This window comes from Neofelis nebulosa, chromosome 2 (genome assembly GCF_028018385.1).
Source record: "Neofelis nebulosa isolate mNeoNeb1 chromosome 2, mNeoNeb1.pri, whole genome shotgun sequence".
Lineage (NCBI taxonomy): Eukaryota > Metazoa > Chordata > Mammalia > Carnivora > Felidae > Neofelis > Neofelis nebulosa.
The window spans coordinates 61,361,324-61,378,004 of NC_080783.1; the positions used below are offsets into that span (position 1 = coordinate 61,361,324).

The window sequence follows — 16,681 nt, forward strand, 5'->3', positions numbered from 1 at the left end:
TGTGGAGGCCAAGTGGGGCTCAAGCTCACCTGATGTTGGGCACAAACTCATGAACAATGAGATCATGACCTGAGACGAAATCGGATACTTAACCAACTGAGCCACCCAGGTGCCCTGGCAGTTCATAACTTTTAATTAATCAAGATAAATTGAAGATGGCATTATTTTAAATTTATTTATGTTAACATTTGGCTTGAATATGAATTTATTTCCAGAAAATAATCCTTTCTTCTTGTCTAGTTTTCACAGGTTCCAAGAGGGGTTACAAGTATAATCTCAAAAATGCCACCACATCTAAGGGCTCCTTAATTTCCACTGGTTGAACTAGTCAGGCACTTATGTGAAGTACAGAGAGAAGGTTCTTTTGTAAGAATTTTATAATAATAATTGTGTAGAGGCACATTAATTCCAAAGACTTGCCAAAAGACATCTTTTAAAACATTCACCACTGTACTGCATTTCTTTCTGTTCAGTTCCTAACTATGGAGGTATTTCCATTTTATGGAAGGGAAGCCTAACATCCAAGTGTTAATAAGTTGTCAACAATCACACAATTTCTAAAAGATAGAACAAAACTTCAAAATTGAGTTTCTAGATTCTAAATGCAATGACATAACAATGATTCGAAATTTTATATTTGCAAACCAACTAAGAATTAAAATACTCCTATGAAACCATATAAAAAAGCTTTAATGCTAAAACCAAGCAGGTACACCAGTTTTTCTTTTGTTAGCCAAATTGTTCAAATGTATCTTTTCTTCAACACCTGAAAATTATTTCTGTACTAGAGATGGGAGTTTCTTTTTATGCTTAAAAAAAAAAAAAAAGACTCTAGTTAATATAGGTTATTTCCCCTCTTTTGGCATTGATGTGAATGAATTATCAGTGTTTAAAACTTTTAAAGTAAGGCACAAATACTTCTAATAGCTATCCAAATAATTTCTTAGGGGGAGAGTGTGTTTAGACTGATAGGTAAACTTGAGGGGTGCCTGGGTGACTCAGTTGGTTAAGTATCTGACCAGCTCAGGTCATGATCTCACAGTTCGTGGGTTTGAGCCCTGGGTCGGACTCTATGCTAACAGCTCAGAGCCTGGAGCCTGCCAAAGATTCTGTGTCTCCCTCTCTCTGCCCCTCCCCCACTCATGCTCTGTCTCAAAAATAAAACATTAAAAAAAAATTAGACTGATAGGTAAACTTGATTCCTCAAATAAAGGCAGCACAGAATTGGTGTACTTTGCTAACAATCAATAAATTACTTCATATCTCAGTAATAATTTAGTGACAATCAAAATTATAATCTTTTCATAAAACTTGAAAGTAAACATATAAATTTTACACTCCAAACTTTCCCCATTGGGCATATATTTAAAGATAAAAAAAAAAAAAAAAGAAAAACTCTAAACCATATTATTAAGCAACTTTACTTTATTCTTAAATATAATTTGACATTTAAGAATGCCGTAATAACAGCAAAGTACATAATATCACACTGCAATCACAAGCTGAAGAAAATCATCTACACACAATCAACAAAAAAATAACAGCACTTCTTCTATGCCTATAGGACATTTAACTCATTTCTAGGCTTTCTTAAAGTTTGTGGTAGGTTTCTTATCCCAAACATTGGGACTATCAACCTAAAGGAGGGGAGGGGGACCCTCAAGCTTTCTTGGTTTTCTCAGTGGGACAGAATACTGGATAACTGAACTGATTAAAGTGTACATTACTATAAATATGGTTTAAGCAAGTATCTGAAGAATTTGTAATCTGTGTGAGCTTTAGTGCAAGGATGGTGGTACTCTCATCTCAGTGGTGTTGAGAACCTAAAGAGTTTTAATAACTCTTTCGGTTGTCTTTCAGATAGATGACTTGTTTGACAGATGAGGATACTTAATATAAAAAATCATTACCATTCTTTAAGGGTGAAAAACACTTGCTTTTATAAAGTACAGAAATTCCTATTTGGCATGAGTTGGTGACTATTTTTTTTTAATACTTATTTATTTTTGAGACAGAGAGAGACAGAGCATGAATGGGGGAGGGTCAGAGAGAGAGGGAGACACAGAATCTGAAACAGGCTCCAGGCTCTGAGCAGTCAGCACAGAGCCCGACGTGGGGCTCAAACTCACGGACCGCGAGATTGTGACCTGAGCCAAAGTCGGACGCTTAACCGACTGAGCCACCCAGGCACCCCGAGTTGGTGACTATTTACACTTAGAATCCATCATCTCTCATGTGCTACATCTGCCTATGTAAAACATCAAATAATTATGAGACACGTAATTCAATAAATTATTTTACTTTACTAAAATAGTTTTAATACAGACATACCTTATTTTGTGCTTCGCAGATATTCTTTTTATAAAGTGAAGGTTTGTGGCAACCCTGCATCAAGCAAGTCTACTGGCACCATTTCTTTAACAGTATTTGTTCATTTCATGTCTCTGTGTCTTATTTTGGTAATTCTTACAATATGTCAAACTTTTACATTATTATTGTATTTGTGGTGGTGATCTATATTCAGTGATCTTTGATGTTAGTATTGTTTTGGGGCTCTACAAACTGAGCCATATAAGATGGTAAACTTAACGTTGTATTTTTTTTTTTAATGTTTATTTATTTTGAGAGAGAGTGTGTGAAAGGGGGAAGGGCAGAGGAGAAGGGGAGACAGAGGATCCAAAGTGGGCTCTGTGCTAACAGCAAAGAGCCCGATGTGGGGTCTGAACCCATGTACCGTGAGATCATGACCTGAGCCAAAGTCAGATACCCAACTGACCAAGTCATCCAGGAGGCCCATGTTGTGTATGTTCTGAGTGTACCACTGACCAGGTATATCCCCTTGGGCCTTCCTATTCCTTGAGACACAACAATATTGAAATTAGGCCAATAGTGAAATGAACCCTACAGTGGTCTCCAAGTGTTCAAGTGAAAGGAAGAACTGCACATCTCTCACTTTAAACCAAAGCTAGAAATGATTAAGCTTAGTAAGAAGGCATACTGAAAGCTGAGCTAAGCCAAAAAGTAAGTCTCTTGTGCCAAAGAGACAAAGTTGTGAACACAAAGTTCTCGAAGGAAACTGCAAGTGCCACTCCAGTGAACACACATATGATAAGAAACCAAAACAGCATTATTGCTGATATGGAGAAAGATATAGTGGTCTCAGTAGAAGATTAAACCAGCTACAACATTCCCTTAAGCCAAAACCTAATCCAAAACAAGGCCCTAATTTTCCTCAATTCTCTGAAGCCAGAGAGGTGAGGAAGCTGCTGAAGAAAAACTGGAGGGGCACCTGCGTGGCTCAGTCGGTTAAACATCCGGCTTCGGCTTAGGTCATGATCTCATGATTTGTGAGTTCGAGCCCCGTGTCGGGCTCTGTGCTGACAGCTCAGAGTCTGGAGCCTGCTTCAGATTCTGTGTCTCCCTCTTTCTCTGCCCCTCCCCAGCTCACGCTCTGTCTCTCTCTCAAAAATAAATAAACATTAAAACCAAAAACCAAAAAACCAGAAGCTAGCCAAGGTTGGTTCATGAGGTTTAAGGAAAGAAGTCATCTCCATAATATAAAAGTGCAAGGTTGAAGCAGCAAGTGCTGATGTAGAGGCTATGCAAGTCACCCAGACGATCTAGCCAAGATAATTAATGAAAGTGGCTATACTAAACAACAGATTTTCAATGTAGACAAAATAGCCTTCTTTTTTTTTTTAAAGTCTATATATTTATTTATTTACTTACTTATTTAATCTTTACACCCAATATGAAGCTCGAACCCACAACCTAGAGGTCAAGTGTCACATTCCCTTCTGACTTAGCCAGCCAGGAGTCCCAAAACAGCCTTCTATTGGAAGAGGAGGAGATGCTTGGCTTCAAAGCTCCAAAGGATAGGTTATGTCCCCTGTTAGGGGCTAATGCAGCTGGTGATTAAGTTGAAATCAATGCTCAAGGATCATTCCAAATATCCTAGGGCCCTTAAGAATTATGCTAATTTTACTCTGCCTATGCTAGATCTACGGGAACAACAAAGCCTAGATGACAGCACATCAGTTTGCAACACAATTTACAGAGTATTTTAAGCCCACTGTTGAGACCTACTGCTCAGAAAAAAGGATTCCTTTTAAAATATCACTGCTCACTGACAATGCACCTGGTTACCCAAGAGCTCTGTGGAGATGTACAGCGAGATTAATGTTGTTTTCATGTCTGCTAACACAATATCCATTCTATAGCCCATGAACTCAGGAGTAATTTTGATCTTCAAGTCTTATTATTTAAGAAACACCTTTCATAGGCTATCGCTGCCATAGATAATGACTTCTCTGATAGATCTAGGCAAAGTAAACTGAAAACCTTTGGAAAGGATTCACCATTCTACGTGCTGTTAAGAACACTTGTGATTCATGGGAAAAGGCAAAATATCAACCTTAACAGGACTGTGGAAGAAGCTGATTCCACCCCACATGGATTAACTTTGAGGGATTTAAGACTTCAGTGAAGAAATAGCAAGAGAACCAGAATTAGAAGTGAGTCTGAAAATGTGACTGAATTGCTGCAATTCTCATGATAAAACTAGAACAGACGAGGATTGCTTCTTATGGATGAGCAAAACAAGTAGTTTCTTGAGATGGAAACTACTCCTGATAAAGACGCTGTGAAGATTATTGAAATGACAACAAAGAATTTAGAATATTAGTTGATAAAGCAGTAGCAAAGTTTGAGAGTACTGACTCCCAATTTTGAAAAAATTTCTACTGTAGGTAATAAAATGGTATCAAATAGCATCACACGCTGTAGAGAAAGAATCAACTGATGTGACAAACTTCAGTTGTCTTACTTTAAGAAACTGCTACAGTCACCCCCAGCCTTCAGCAACCAGCACCCTGATCACAGACAGCAGCCATTAACATCAAGGTAAGACACTCTACCAGCAAAAAGATAATGACTCACTGAAAGCTCAGATAATGGTTAGCATTTTTAGCAATAAAACGTTTTTAAATTAAGGTATGTACAGTTAAAAAAAAACATAATGCTATTGTACACTTAGCAAAATACAGTATAATGTAAACATAACTTTTTTATGCACTGGAAAACCATAAAATTCACTTGAATTGCTTTATTGCAATATTCACTGTATTGCAGCTGTTTGGAACTGAACCTGCAGTATCTCTCAGGTGTCCCTATACTCTGATGTTGCTATGATCACATCTATTTGTACTGTTCTATATGCCCAAATTTCCCATAAATTTTCTAGTGGCGCCTCAATTGGTTAAGCGTCCAACTTTGGCTCAGGTCATAATCTCACAGTTCTCAGGTTTGAGCCCTACGTTGGGCTCTCTGCTGTCAGTGAGAAGCCTGCTTCAGATCCTCTGCCCACCTCCCCGCCCCTCTCCCACTTGCATGCCTACTCTCTTTCTCTCTCAAAAATAAACACTTAAATTTTTTTTTTCTAGTTGACAAACTAATGTTACTTTAAAACTCAAGGGGCGCCTGGGTGGCACAGTCGGTTAAGCGTCCGACTTCAGCCAGGTCACGATCTCGCGGTCCGTGAGTTCGAGCCCCGCGTCAGGCTCTGGGCTGATGGCTCGGAGCCTGGAGCCTGTTTCCGATTCTGTGTCTCCCTCTCTCTCTGCCCCTCCCCCGTTGATGCTCTGTCTCTCTCTGTCCCAAAAATAAATAAAAAATAAAAATAAAAAAAAATAAAACTCAAAACCTTTGGAAAGCACCATCTTTACCAATTGTCTGATGTTTCTGAATTGATAAACATCAAAGAATAAAATGCAACTTTGAACAATTTTGGGGAAGAGAGAACAGTGCAATGTATTACAACCTATTTATAGGCAGACAGTAGTCCATAAGACAGAAAACTTTCGGATTTATCATTTATTATGTTCTCAGCTTCTGTATTGTACAGGCCTACAGGTATAATGTATACAACTGTAGCAACCACATGTCAGATATTATTTATAGAACAAATTAAGAAATATTCTCCCCAATCAGCTTACTGCACAGCTGCAGCTATCATAGCAAATCCCCATTCACAGAGGCTGGCATGGACAATATCTACCGTAATAATGGCCACATGATGGTCAGGACAAACCTGATCTAGGAGGGGAAATTTCTGAGTTAGAGGAAAATATGGGATATGAAAAATATGGGGTGGGGGTAGGAAACAAGAAGAAAGAATATTAAAAAAAAAAAAGAAGTAAACAGTATTATGTTGCAGTTTCAGCTATGGTAAAGTATAGATGTTAAAAATGACAACCAAGGGCATATTTAGGAAGAAGGCAGCAAAGGCAAACATAATATATATGACAACTAGGAAACTAGAGACTCAGAAAAAACTAACAAAATAATTTATTAAGGAAAAGTTTGGGCATTTACATTTTTAAAAGAGGGCAAACAAATGAAATAAAAAGTAACCATGAAAAACTATTCTTAGAATTAGTTTTTAAGTGAATGAAAAGAGATTTATAGCTTACACTGGAAAATTATGACAGCAAGACTTCTTATAACCAATTGGAAGAATGTATTCACTTTTGTAAAAGTATAATTTAGGAAAATGATTTGAACTCTCCCATACAATGGCAATTGCTACACTTTCTTCTTTTATTTTATTACTTACTTATTTATTTTTAAGTAAACTCTACCTGCAACATGGGGCTCAAACTCACAACCCCAAGATCAAGTTGCATGCTCTACCAAATGAGCCAGCCAGGTGCCTCTCTTCTCCACTTTTAAACAATGACAAGAATACAATCTTTAAGACTCTACAAAGTCCTACCTTATATGGGCTAATTAGTCTTCTTTTAATGTCCAGTCTATAGCTTCTGTACTGTTCAGCATCACTCATGTCAGTTACCAGTAGTCGAAGAATTTCATAAACTCGTCTAGCATGTTGCTTAATGAAACAAACGAAAAACATGAACACTTTCAAATCACAAAATAGTGACACTTTTCCAAAAGAACACAGGATATACTGAATATCTCCTATGGGCCAGAAATTGTGCTAGGTACCAGACGAAAAACAATAAAAGATAGTTTCTGTCTTCAAGGAGGTAGCAGCCTAATGAATAACACAAATGACTGAAGAGTGGTTAATTTAATGATGGAAATATGCATAGGGTATTATGGTAGTGTAGCCTGGGAATGGGATAAACGCTAGAAACAAAACCTGGGGAAACGAAACCTGAGCTGAATCTTTTTTTTCTTTTTTTTAATGTTTATTTATTTTTGAGAGAGAGAGAGGGGGGGGGGGGGGAATGAGTGGGGGAGGGGCAGAAAGGGGGGAGACACAAAATCTGAAGCAGGCTCTAGGCTCTGAGCTGTCAGCACAGCCAAAGTTGAATGCTTATCTGACTGAGCCACCCAGGAGCCCCAAAACCTGAGCTAAATCTTCAAGGGAAGGGACCATGCCATTCTAGAAAGAAGGGAGGGCACTGTGTGTATACAAGTGCACACATGCAACACACATGCAGGACTGAAGCAGCCTGACGTTGCTGGAGCACAAAATGAAAAGCAGTGAGTAGAAGTAAAGTGAGGATACAGCAGAAGTGTGTTTACATAGAGGTTTACACACTGTGTTTTTATCACTGGGCTTTTACACACTGGCTTTTATCTAGCAGGTGACAGATTTTAAGTGGCATGAACAAAGTGCACAAATATGAGTTTTAAGAAAAGTATTCTCTCAGCTACATAGAAATGGTAGCAAAAAGGGTAGGAAGACCAATTAGGAAGCTGAGCTATTAAATCAGGCAAAAATGATGAAGGCATGAACTAAGACAGCACAAGTAAGAATACTACAGGAACAAAGATTCTAGAAGAAGAGGAAAGATTGGGTGTGGAGAAGCATGTGGGATGATAGAGTTTTCACAGCCTAGGAGAGAGTCAGGAGGCAGGAGAACATATAAACCTAAAGAAAATTCTGGTTTAAAAGAGTGAGGATTTAAGCAATATCAGTACACAGGCAAGAGTTAAAACCGTGATTGGTTAGGAAAGCATGAACAGTGAAGAGGGAGATGTCAGAACCCTGTAGTACAGTGACAATTAAAGGGCAGGGAGAAGACCAAAACAAAGAAATATTAGGAAAATCAAGCTTTTGATACCAAAAGTAGTTTTGGTATCACTGAAGCCAAAAGAGTAGCCCATAGTTTTTCTGTTTGTGTTGTTTCACATATATTTATTGAAGACAGGGGAGGGGTGAAGTATAGGTAGATTGGGAAGATGATGTCTGAACATTCCGGAAGGGACACCTGAGCTGAGCCTGAAAAATGAGTAATACCTGGCAAGGCAAAGATGGAGGAACAAGAAGAGGGGGTATCAAGCGCAAAGGGAATAGTTAAACAGACTTCAAAAGAAGAAAGATGTAGCACAGTTGGGAAATAGCAAGAGGTTTAATAATGCCACAGCTTGCAGGAAAGTGGTAGGAAAATGAGTCTACCAAGGTTGGCAGGGTCCACATTATGACTGGCTCTATGTGCCATACTAAGTTTTAAATTCTTTTTCTTAAAGGAAAAAAGGTGTTTGTATTCTCTTTCTTTTAAAGGCTGAGCTATTGAATAAATTCTCTAAAGGTTTAATACAGTCTGGACATACCAAATATTTCTAAAATATTTATTTATCTTAAAACTAGGAAGCCACTAAAGTGTTTTAAGGTAGGAGAAAATGGAAAGTTTCAGTTCAAATTAAGCTGTTGAAGATCAGTGATCAGGAACCTTTTTATATACAGTGTTGGAGTTCAGAAGGAAAATCTACATTGGAGAGTTAGATGAGATCTCCCAAGTCAACAATATTACATACTAGTCCTTATTGGAATACCCTTCATCTCACATACCTTCATAATCCAAATCCTACCCATTCTTCAAAGCTTAGATCAGATGCATCTCCCTCCCATGAAAAACTCTGACTCCCCTGCATATATAAATATAAGAAACTAAACTCCCTCCTCTGAACTCCCAGATTATTTCTTCTGTACCTATTTTAGGATATTTACTACTTTAAAATTCAAATATACAGATGTATATAAAGTAAAAGTTAAGTGTTTTACTCCAGCCCTTCCCCCCACCAATACCATCTCCAGAAGTATTAACTATTTTATCATTTGAAACACTTTCTTAAAAAGCAAAAGTAAGATCATACTATCCATTCTTTTCTGCTTGTTACACTTAATAAGCCATAAAATCAACTATCTTCCCATTCTATTAATGAGGAAATTAAATTGCCCTAAGTCACAGAACAAGTGCTATACCCAGATCTGAACCAGGCAATCTGGCTTCAGAGCCTATACTCTCAACCACTGCTACTTCCCACACATGTATTCTTAATGCATTTGCAACGTTTACGTTGTACTTAAAAAAGAAAACTTCCAAACTGAAATGTTTTCCTTCCACAGAATAAAAATACCTTATTTATTTTGAACTTCTGTTGTGCCTCTATTGCCATCTCTTCATTGAATCCTTGCATCAACTTTTCCCGGGAAAAACAGGGCAAATCTTGACAGAGCTTCACAAGCACAAAGTCTCTTAATTTCACGTAACTTTTGGATGGATCTTCCGCTAAAGAAAAGGCAGAATAATATTTCTCTTATCCAACATAATTCCTTCATCATTTGAGATCTCAAATGTTACATGTTAGGCTAGAAAAAGCAAATATTATTAAAAGAATTTTACAAGACAAAAGTTATAATGAGAAAGGATTATTCCTTATTAATCAAACAATGGCACTATTATCTTTGCCAAATAAAATTACATAGTATTTGTGAAATTAGAGCTACTCCTTTCAGATGTAGACTTTTTCATGGGTGCTATCCTATGCATCTTAGTTATTTTATTTAAAAAAAATTTTTTTTAATGTTTATTAATTTTTGAGAGAGAGAGAGAGAGAGACAGAGTGCGAAGAGGTGAGGCGCAGAGAGAGAGGGAGACACAGAATCCCAAGCAGGCTCCAGGCTCTGAGCTGACAGCACAGAGCCCAATGCGGGGCTCGAACCCACGAACCGAGCGTTGAGATAATGATCTGAGTTGAAGTCAGACACTTAACTGACTGAGCCACCCAGGCGCCCCAATTTTATTTTCAATTAAAGTAGCTGTATAAACAAGAGATTCAAGTTTGGATAATCAATTCCAAAAGCAAGTATTCAGTGATATCTAAAGCTTCTAAAGCTCAATTTATAACTCCCCTACCCTAAACCAATAACCTTTACAGTCTGCCATACTTCTTTCCCCTAATTTAAAAAAAATCTTGCTTCCACAAAAGCAAATATATATATATATATGTATGTGTGTATATATATATGTGTATGTGTATATATATATATGTGTATATATATATATGTGTGTATGTATATATATATGTGTATGTATATATATATGTGTATGTATATATATGTGTATGTATATATATGTGTATGTATATATATATGTGTGTATATATATATATGTGTATGTATATATATATATTTTAAGAATAAAATGACCATATGATTTTGATCCTTTCTTCACTGCATCTGAATAGCATAGATCTTCCTTTGTTTGTCTCTTATCTACATTAGACTAAGTAGTTGACAAGGAAAACAGCAAAACATGATGGGTAGAAAGAAGACTACACAGAGAAAATCAGTTTGAGTCCCAGTTCTGTCATTCATAGATACAGGACCATGGGCAAGTCACCTCACTTCTCTGAGCTCTTGCTTTCTGATCAGTAAATGGCTTGAAACAAGGAATACTAAATTCTGAGCTAGTTCATGGATCATAAGACTTAATACTGTTACAGTAACAATACTCTACAAATCATTCAAAGCAATCCCTATCAAAATCCCAGCTAGCCTTTTCAGTTGCAGAAATTAAGTTTATCCTAAAATTCATACAGTTATGGAAGGAACCCAGACTAGCCCAAACTATCATGAAAAAGAACAAATGTTAGAAGACTCACACTTCCTGATTTCAAAAATTACTACAAAGCTACAGTGATCAAGACAGTACGGTACTGGCATAAGAACAGATCAATGGAACTGGATTGAGAGTCAAAAATAAACCTCTACATTTATGATCAATTAATTTTTTTTTCTTTTTTTGGTCAACTGATTTTTGAGAAGTGTTCCCAAACCAATCAGTGAGGGAAAGAATGGTCTTTTAACAAATGGTACTTGGACAACGGGATCTCCACAAGCCAAAGAATGAAGATGGACCCCTTTCCTCACACCATACACAAAAATAAATCAAAATCAACCATATACCTAAATGTAAGGGGCAAAACTAGGGGTGCCTGGGTGGCTCAGTTGGTTAAGCATCCGACTCTTGATACTGGCTCAGGTCTTGATCCCATAGTCATGAGATAGAGCCCCAAGACCCATGTCGGGCTCTACACCAAGCCTGCTTGGGATTCTTTCTTCTCTCTCTCTCTCTCACTCAAAATAAATAAACTTAAAAAAAAAAGAAGGGTTAAAGCTATAAAATTCTTAGAATAAAACATAGGAATAAATCTTCATGACTTTTACTTAGGCAATGGTTTCTCAGAACCAAAAGCACAAATAACAACAAAAGAGATAAATTGGGCTATATCAAAATTTAAAACTTTTGTGCTCAAATGATACCGTTAAGAAAATGAAAAGACAACCTACAGAATGGGAGCATATATTTCTAAGTTATATATATGGTAAGAGACTTGTACCCAGATTTTATATATAAAAATGTTTTACAATTCAATAAGAAAAAGAGAACTCAATTAAAAATCAGGCAAAAGTGCTTCAGATTCTGTGTCTCCCTCTCTCTCTACCCCTCCTCCGGCTCAAGCTCTGTCTCAAAAATAAACAAACATTAAAAAATTTCTTTAAAAATCAGGCAAAGGATCTAAACACACATTTCTCAAGAAGATCTACAAAGGGACAATAACCACATGAAAAGATGCTCAATCAAAATCATTAGCCACAAGAAAATGCACATCAAAACCACAATGAAATACCATTCCACGTCCACTAGAATGACTAGAATAAAAAAGACAATAAGAAATATTGATGAAGGTGTGGAGAAATTGAAACCTTCATTCTATTGGTGGAAATGTAAAATGGTACAGCCACTTTGGAAAATAATCTGGTGGTTCCTCAAGAGGTAAAACATAGTTACCAGATTTTTGACCATTTCTACACCTAGGTATGTACCCAAGAGATATGAAACATAGGTCCATCGAAAAACTTGTAAACAAATATTCACAGTAGCACTATTCATAAGAGGCAAAAAGTAGAAACAACCCAAATGTACATCAATTGATAAATGGATAAATAAAATTTGGTATATCCACACAATGGAATATTCTTTGGCAATAAAAAGAAATGAAGTACTAACCTATGCTATAATAAGGATGAACCTTGAAAACACATCAAGTGAAAGAAGCATCGTATTATTATATGACTTCAATGTCAAGAATAGGCAAATCTATAGACTAAAATAGATTAGTGGTTGCCTAGAGCTGGAGGGGTATAGGTGGTAGGGGGTGAATGAGGAAAGGAGTGACTGCTAATGAGTACTGGGCTTCTATTTTGGGAGAATGGAACACTCCAAAATTAGATTATGGTAATGGCTGCACTATAAATATCACTTAAAAATTGTACACTTTAAGTGAATTGCAGAATATGTTAACTATATCTCAATAAAGCTGTTTATAAAAAAAAAGTCTGAGCAAGGGGTAATGTTTTATGATTCTGAGTCATTATCCAATCCTCCATTCATTCAATCCATATGAACTAAACACCTTCTTAATGTTTCCATGTGACATTAACATCGTATCCATGTAATCATTAATTAAATATTATATGACAATGGCTTAAAAATGGTAAGTGAAATTCTGTCACTGTATCAGTTTGGTATGAAATTATGGTCTATTAGGAATGTACACAGATGATGAAATTAACAGTGAACAAAACAACTGAAGTACAGACTGTCAAAAGCCAGAGACAAAAAGAAAATCCTGAAAGCAATAAGAGGAAAACAACTCAACAGAAACCATAGATGGCCAGAAGTCAGTGGGGTGATACATGCAAAGTACTGAAAGAAAAATAACTGTTAAAGAATTCTATATCCAGAAATATCTTTCAAAATGAAGGTGAAATAAAGATATTCTCAGAAAAGGAAAGAGAAAGTGTTGCTAACAGACCGTACAAGAAAAACTAAAAAAAAGTTCTTTAGATTAAAAGAACATGATACGTCAAATCTATATGAAGAAAAGAACCCTGATAATTATGAAATATAAAAGTTGGTATAATTTTTTTCTCTTTTCTCCTCTCAACTGGTTTAAAAAAAAATTACACAAAAAAATAATTATAAAACCAACGTCTGGTTTCTAATATACAAGGATGTAATATTATGTCAATGGGGTGCCTGGGTGGCTCAGTTGGTTAAGCATCTGACTCTTAAAATCTTGACTCAGGTCGTGATCTCACCGTTCTTGAGTTTGAGCCCCACACTGGGCTCTGTGCTGATGGTGAGGAACCTGCTTGGGATTCTCTCTCCTTCTCTCTGCCCCTCCCCCGCTTGTGGGCAGGCACTCTCACCTCTCTCTCAAAATAAACTTAAACAAAAAGGTAGCAAAAAAGAAACAAAAGAAGAACAACAAAAAGCAACATTTAGAAAACAAGTAGCAAATGGAAGGCATAATTCTAACCACAGCAATAATTACATTAAATCTAGATACATTAACATTCCAATAACGAAGCAGAGATTGTCAGACTGGATAAAAAAAGATCAACGATATGCTATCTACAACAGAAACATTTTGGATTCGAAAGCTGAAAGTCAAAGGATGAGTTTAAGCATTACTAAAATAAAAAACAATTGGGAAAAAACAGTTTAAGACAAAAAAAAAACGAGAAAAAAGGGCACATTTTATAATGACAAATTAATTCATGAAGATGTTAACAATTATAAACACATAGACAACAACAGAGGCCCAAAATACATAAAATAAAAGCTGACAGAATTAAGGAAGAAATAGATAATTCAATAAAAATAGTTGGAAATTTCAATGCTACCCAATAACGGACAGAACAACTAGACAGAAAATCAGCAAATATAGAGAAGGCGTGAAGAACTCTACCAACTAACTTGACCTATCTGGTAGTTAGGTATCATTTCACCCAACAACAGCAGAATACACATTCCTTTCAAGCACACATGGAACATTCTCCAGCAAGACCACATGTTGGGCAAAAAATTAGTAAACAATGGCCCATGGACCAAATCTCACCATGGTTACAGAGAACATACATGGCTTGCAAAACATAAGGTATTTATTGCTTCACATTTTAAAGAAAGAGTTTAGGGACCCTAAGGTAAAGTATAAATTAAAATTCAATAAATGAAAAAGAACTGAAGTTACAAAGTATGTTCTCTAACAACAATAGAATTAGATATCAACAACAGAAATAAATTTGGGAAATCTATGATATTTAGAAATTAAACAACATACTTCTGAATAACCCATGGACCAAAATGCTATTGGAAGAGATTTTGAACTGGGCGCCTGGCTGGCTCAGTAGGTAAACCATGCGACTCTTGATCTCACGGTTATGAGTTCAAGCCCCACACTGGGTATAGAGTTTACTTAAAAAAAAAAAAAGAAAAAGATGGGGCGCCTGGGGGGCTCAGTTTGGCTGAGGTCATGATCTTGTGGTTCACAAGTTTGAGCCCCACGTTGGGTTCTGTGCTGACAGCTCAGAGCCTGGAGCCTGCTTGGGATTCTGTGTCTCCCTCTCTCTCTGCCCCTCCCGTCCTCATGCTGCCTCTCTCTCTCACAGATTTAAAAAAAAAAAAAAAAAATTAAAAAACAGGTATTTTGAACTGAATAAAAGCATAACTTATGAAAATACATGTTGTGTATAAATATGAAAGTATTTATATATTTAAACTTCTGCATTAGAAAAGACATCAAATCAAATAAAAAACCTAAGTTTCAGTCTTCATTAGAATAAGAGCAAATTAAAAAAAAAAAAAAGAAAAAAAAAAAAAAAAGAATAAGAGCAAATTGAACCCAAATAAGAAGAAAATAATAAAAGTTAAAGTGGAAATCAAGTAAGTAGAAAACAGAAATAGAAATTTCTATGAAAACACAAGGGATCCTATATAACCGAAACAATTTTGAAAAAGAACATGACTAGAGAAATTTCACTTTCTGATTTCAAAACTCAATATAAAGGCTGAGGTACTGCTGTTGCTGGAGCCATGATACTTAAGAGAGAAAGGGAGGCCACAAAGGCCTAGCCAGCAGTACATGAGCCCCAAGGAGAATGATGCACAGCTTTAGGCTGGAAAGCAAAAGGCCAGGGAAGAGGAGAAGCAAGATAAGAAGGTGATGAGGCTACAGGTGACTCCAAAAAGAAGAAGAAATCTCTAGCCTCAGAAGAGAGTAAGGATGATGAAGATGACCACCAGCAAAGGTGTGGAAGGGCTCATCAACATCAAGAACCACAACTGGGTGGCACAGATAATTAGAAAGGTCACACAAGTGTAACTGGACAAGCCCAAGGAGCTTTCAAGGAAAGAAAAAGACAGGGAGAAAGCAAAAAAGCATCACATTAAAATGCATTTATTGGGAAGACAGACTAGGCCAAGGCTGACCTCACCTGGCCGGAGATCAATCAGAAAGAGCAGAAAGGAGTGCAGCAGGTCACCAGGAAGAAAGAAGAGGCAAGAAGAGCAAAAGAGGATGCAACTTTATCAGGAAAACAAATGCAATCCCTTACCCTAATAAGTAAGCAAGACCTGTTGGAGGAAATACCAGGCAACTGGTCCCTTTTGCCAGGATATCTATGTCTTGCCCACTCTATGCCCTGGCACCACTGAAGCAGCCCCTCAGAACTAGGAGTCTCCCTGTGGCCTGGGTCCTCCTCTTCATCATCTTAACACATAAATAATTGGGGGAAAAGGCGAGCTCGGGGGCTGGCTGGAGAGGGAACAGCTGCTATCCTTGAGACAAAAAGATGATGACTGTGTTTCCTATGTAACCATTAGAGTGGTTCTGTTTTAAGAATTTAAACCTCTGTTGGGGGGTAGAAGGAGTGTATAGGAAACGGGTTAAGAAGTTTTCATTTGTCAGGTAGATTGCACCTTATGGGGCGGTTGTGCTGGGGTCAGCTACTAATAAACTTGCAACACCAGCCCCAGACTGTGTTGTCTGGGGGCTCACTCACAGAGGCTATACTCCAGGTCCTTAAAGGTCATGGTTGTCCCCAGCCAATCCCCTCTAATTGAGGCTTCCTCTCTCTGCCCTTCCCTACCCCATTCCTAGCTACCTGGGCAGGACCAGTATCCATTTTTAACCCTACTCCTTGATCATTTCAAGAAACTTCTGCAGCACCCAGGAAAACCACACTCCACAAACTCAATGTACATATTTGGTGGATTAAATTTCACATAATAATAAAAAAAAAAACTCAACATAAAGCTATAGTAAACTAATCAAGATAGTATGATACTGGCATAAGGACAGATATACATTGAGCCTCAGAATCTAGAAATAACTTCCCATTTATGATCAACTGATTTTCAACATAGGTACCAAGGCAATTCAATGGAGGAAAAAAAAGTCTTTTTAACAAATGGCACTGCATCAACTGGATAGCCATATGTAAAAGGATGAATTTAGAAACTTATATAATATACAAAAATTAACTCAAAATGGATCACAGACCTCATTTAAGAGACTG

The 16,681-nt window shown here is 37.0% G+C and overlaps 2 protein-coding genes and 1 pseudogene across 2 annotated transcripts in view; 2 read left to right on the top strand and 1 right to left on the bottom strand.

Moving 5' to 3' along the window:
• The window catches only part of SLC25A12 (solute carrier family 25 member 12), a 212,334-nt gene that overhangs the window by 25,888 nt on the left and 169,765 nt on the right, over positions 1-16,681 (top strand). The window lies entirely within an intron of this gene.
• HAT1 (histone acetyltransferase 1) overlaps positions 1-16,681 on the bottom strand; it is a 61,389-nt gene that overhangs the window by 5,680 nt on the left and 39,028 nt on the right. Inside the window, exons 9-10 of the mRNA XM_058714059.1 lie at positions 9,391-9,542; positions 6,773-6,889 (exon numbers count right to left, since the gene is read on the bottom strand). Of these exons, the coding sequence (XP_058570042.1) occupies positions 6,773-6,889; positions 9,391-9,542 (269 nt within the window). The remainder of the gene's footprint in view (positions 1-6,772; positions 6,890-9,390; positions 9,543-16,681) is intronic.
• Positions 12,479-15,941, top strand: LOC131493814 (28 kDa heat- and acid-stable phosphoprotein-like; annotated as a pseudogene).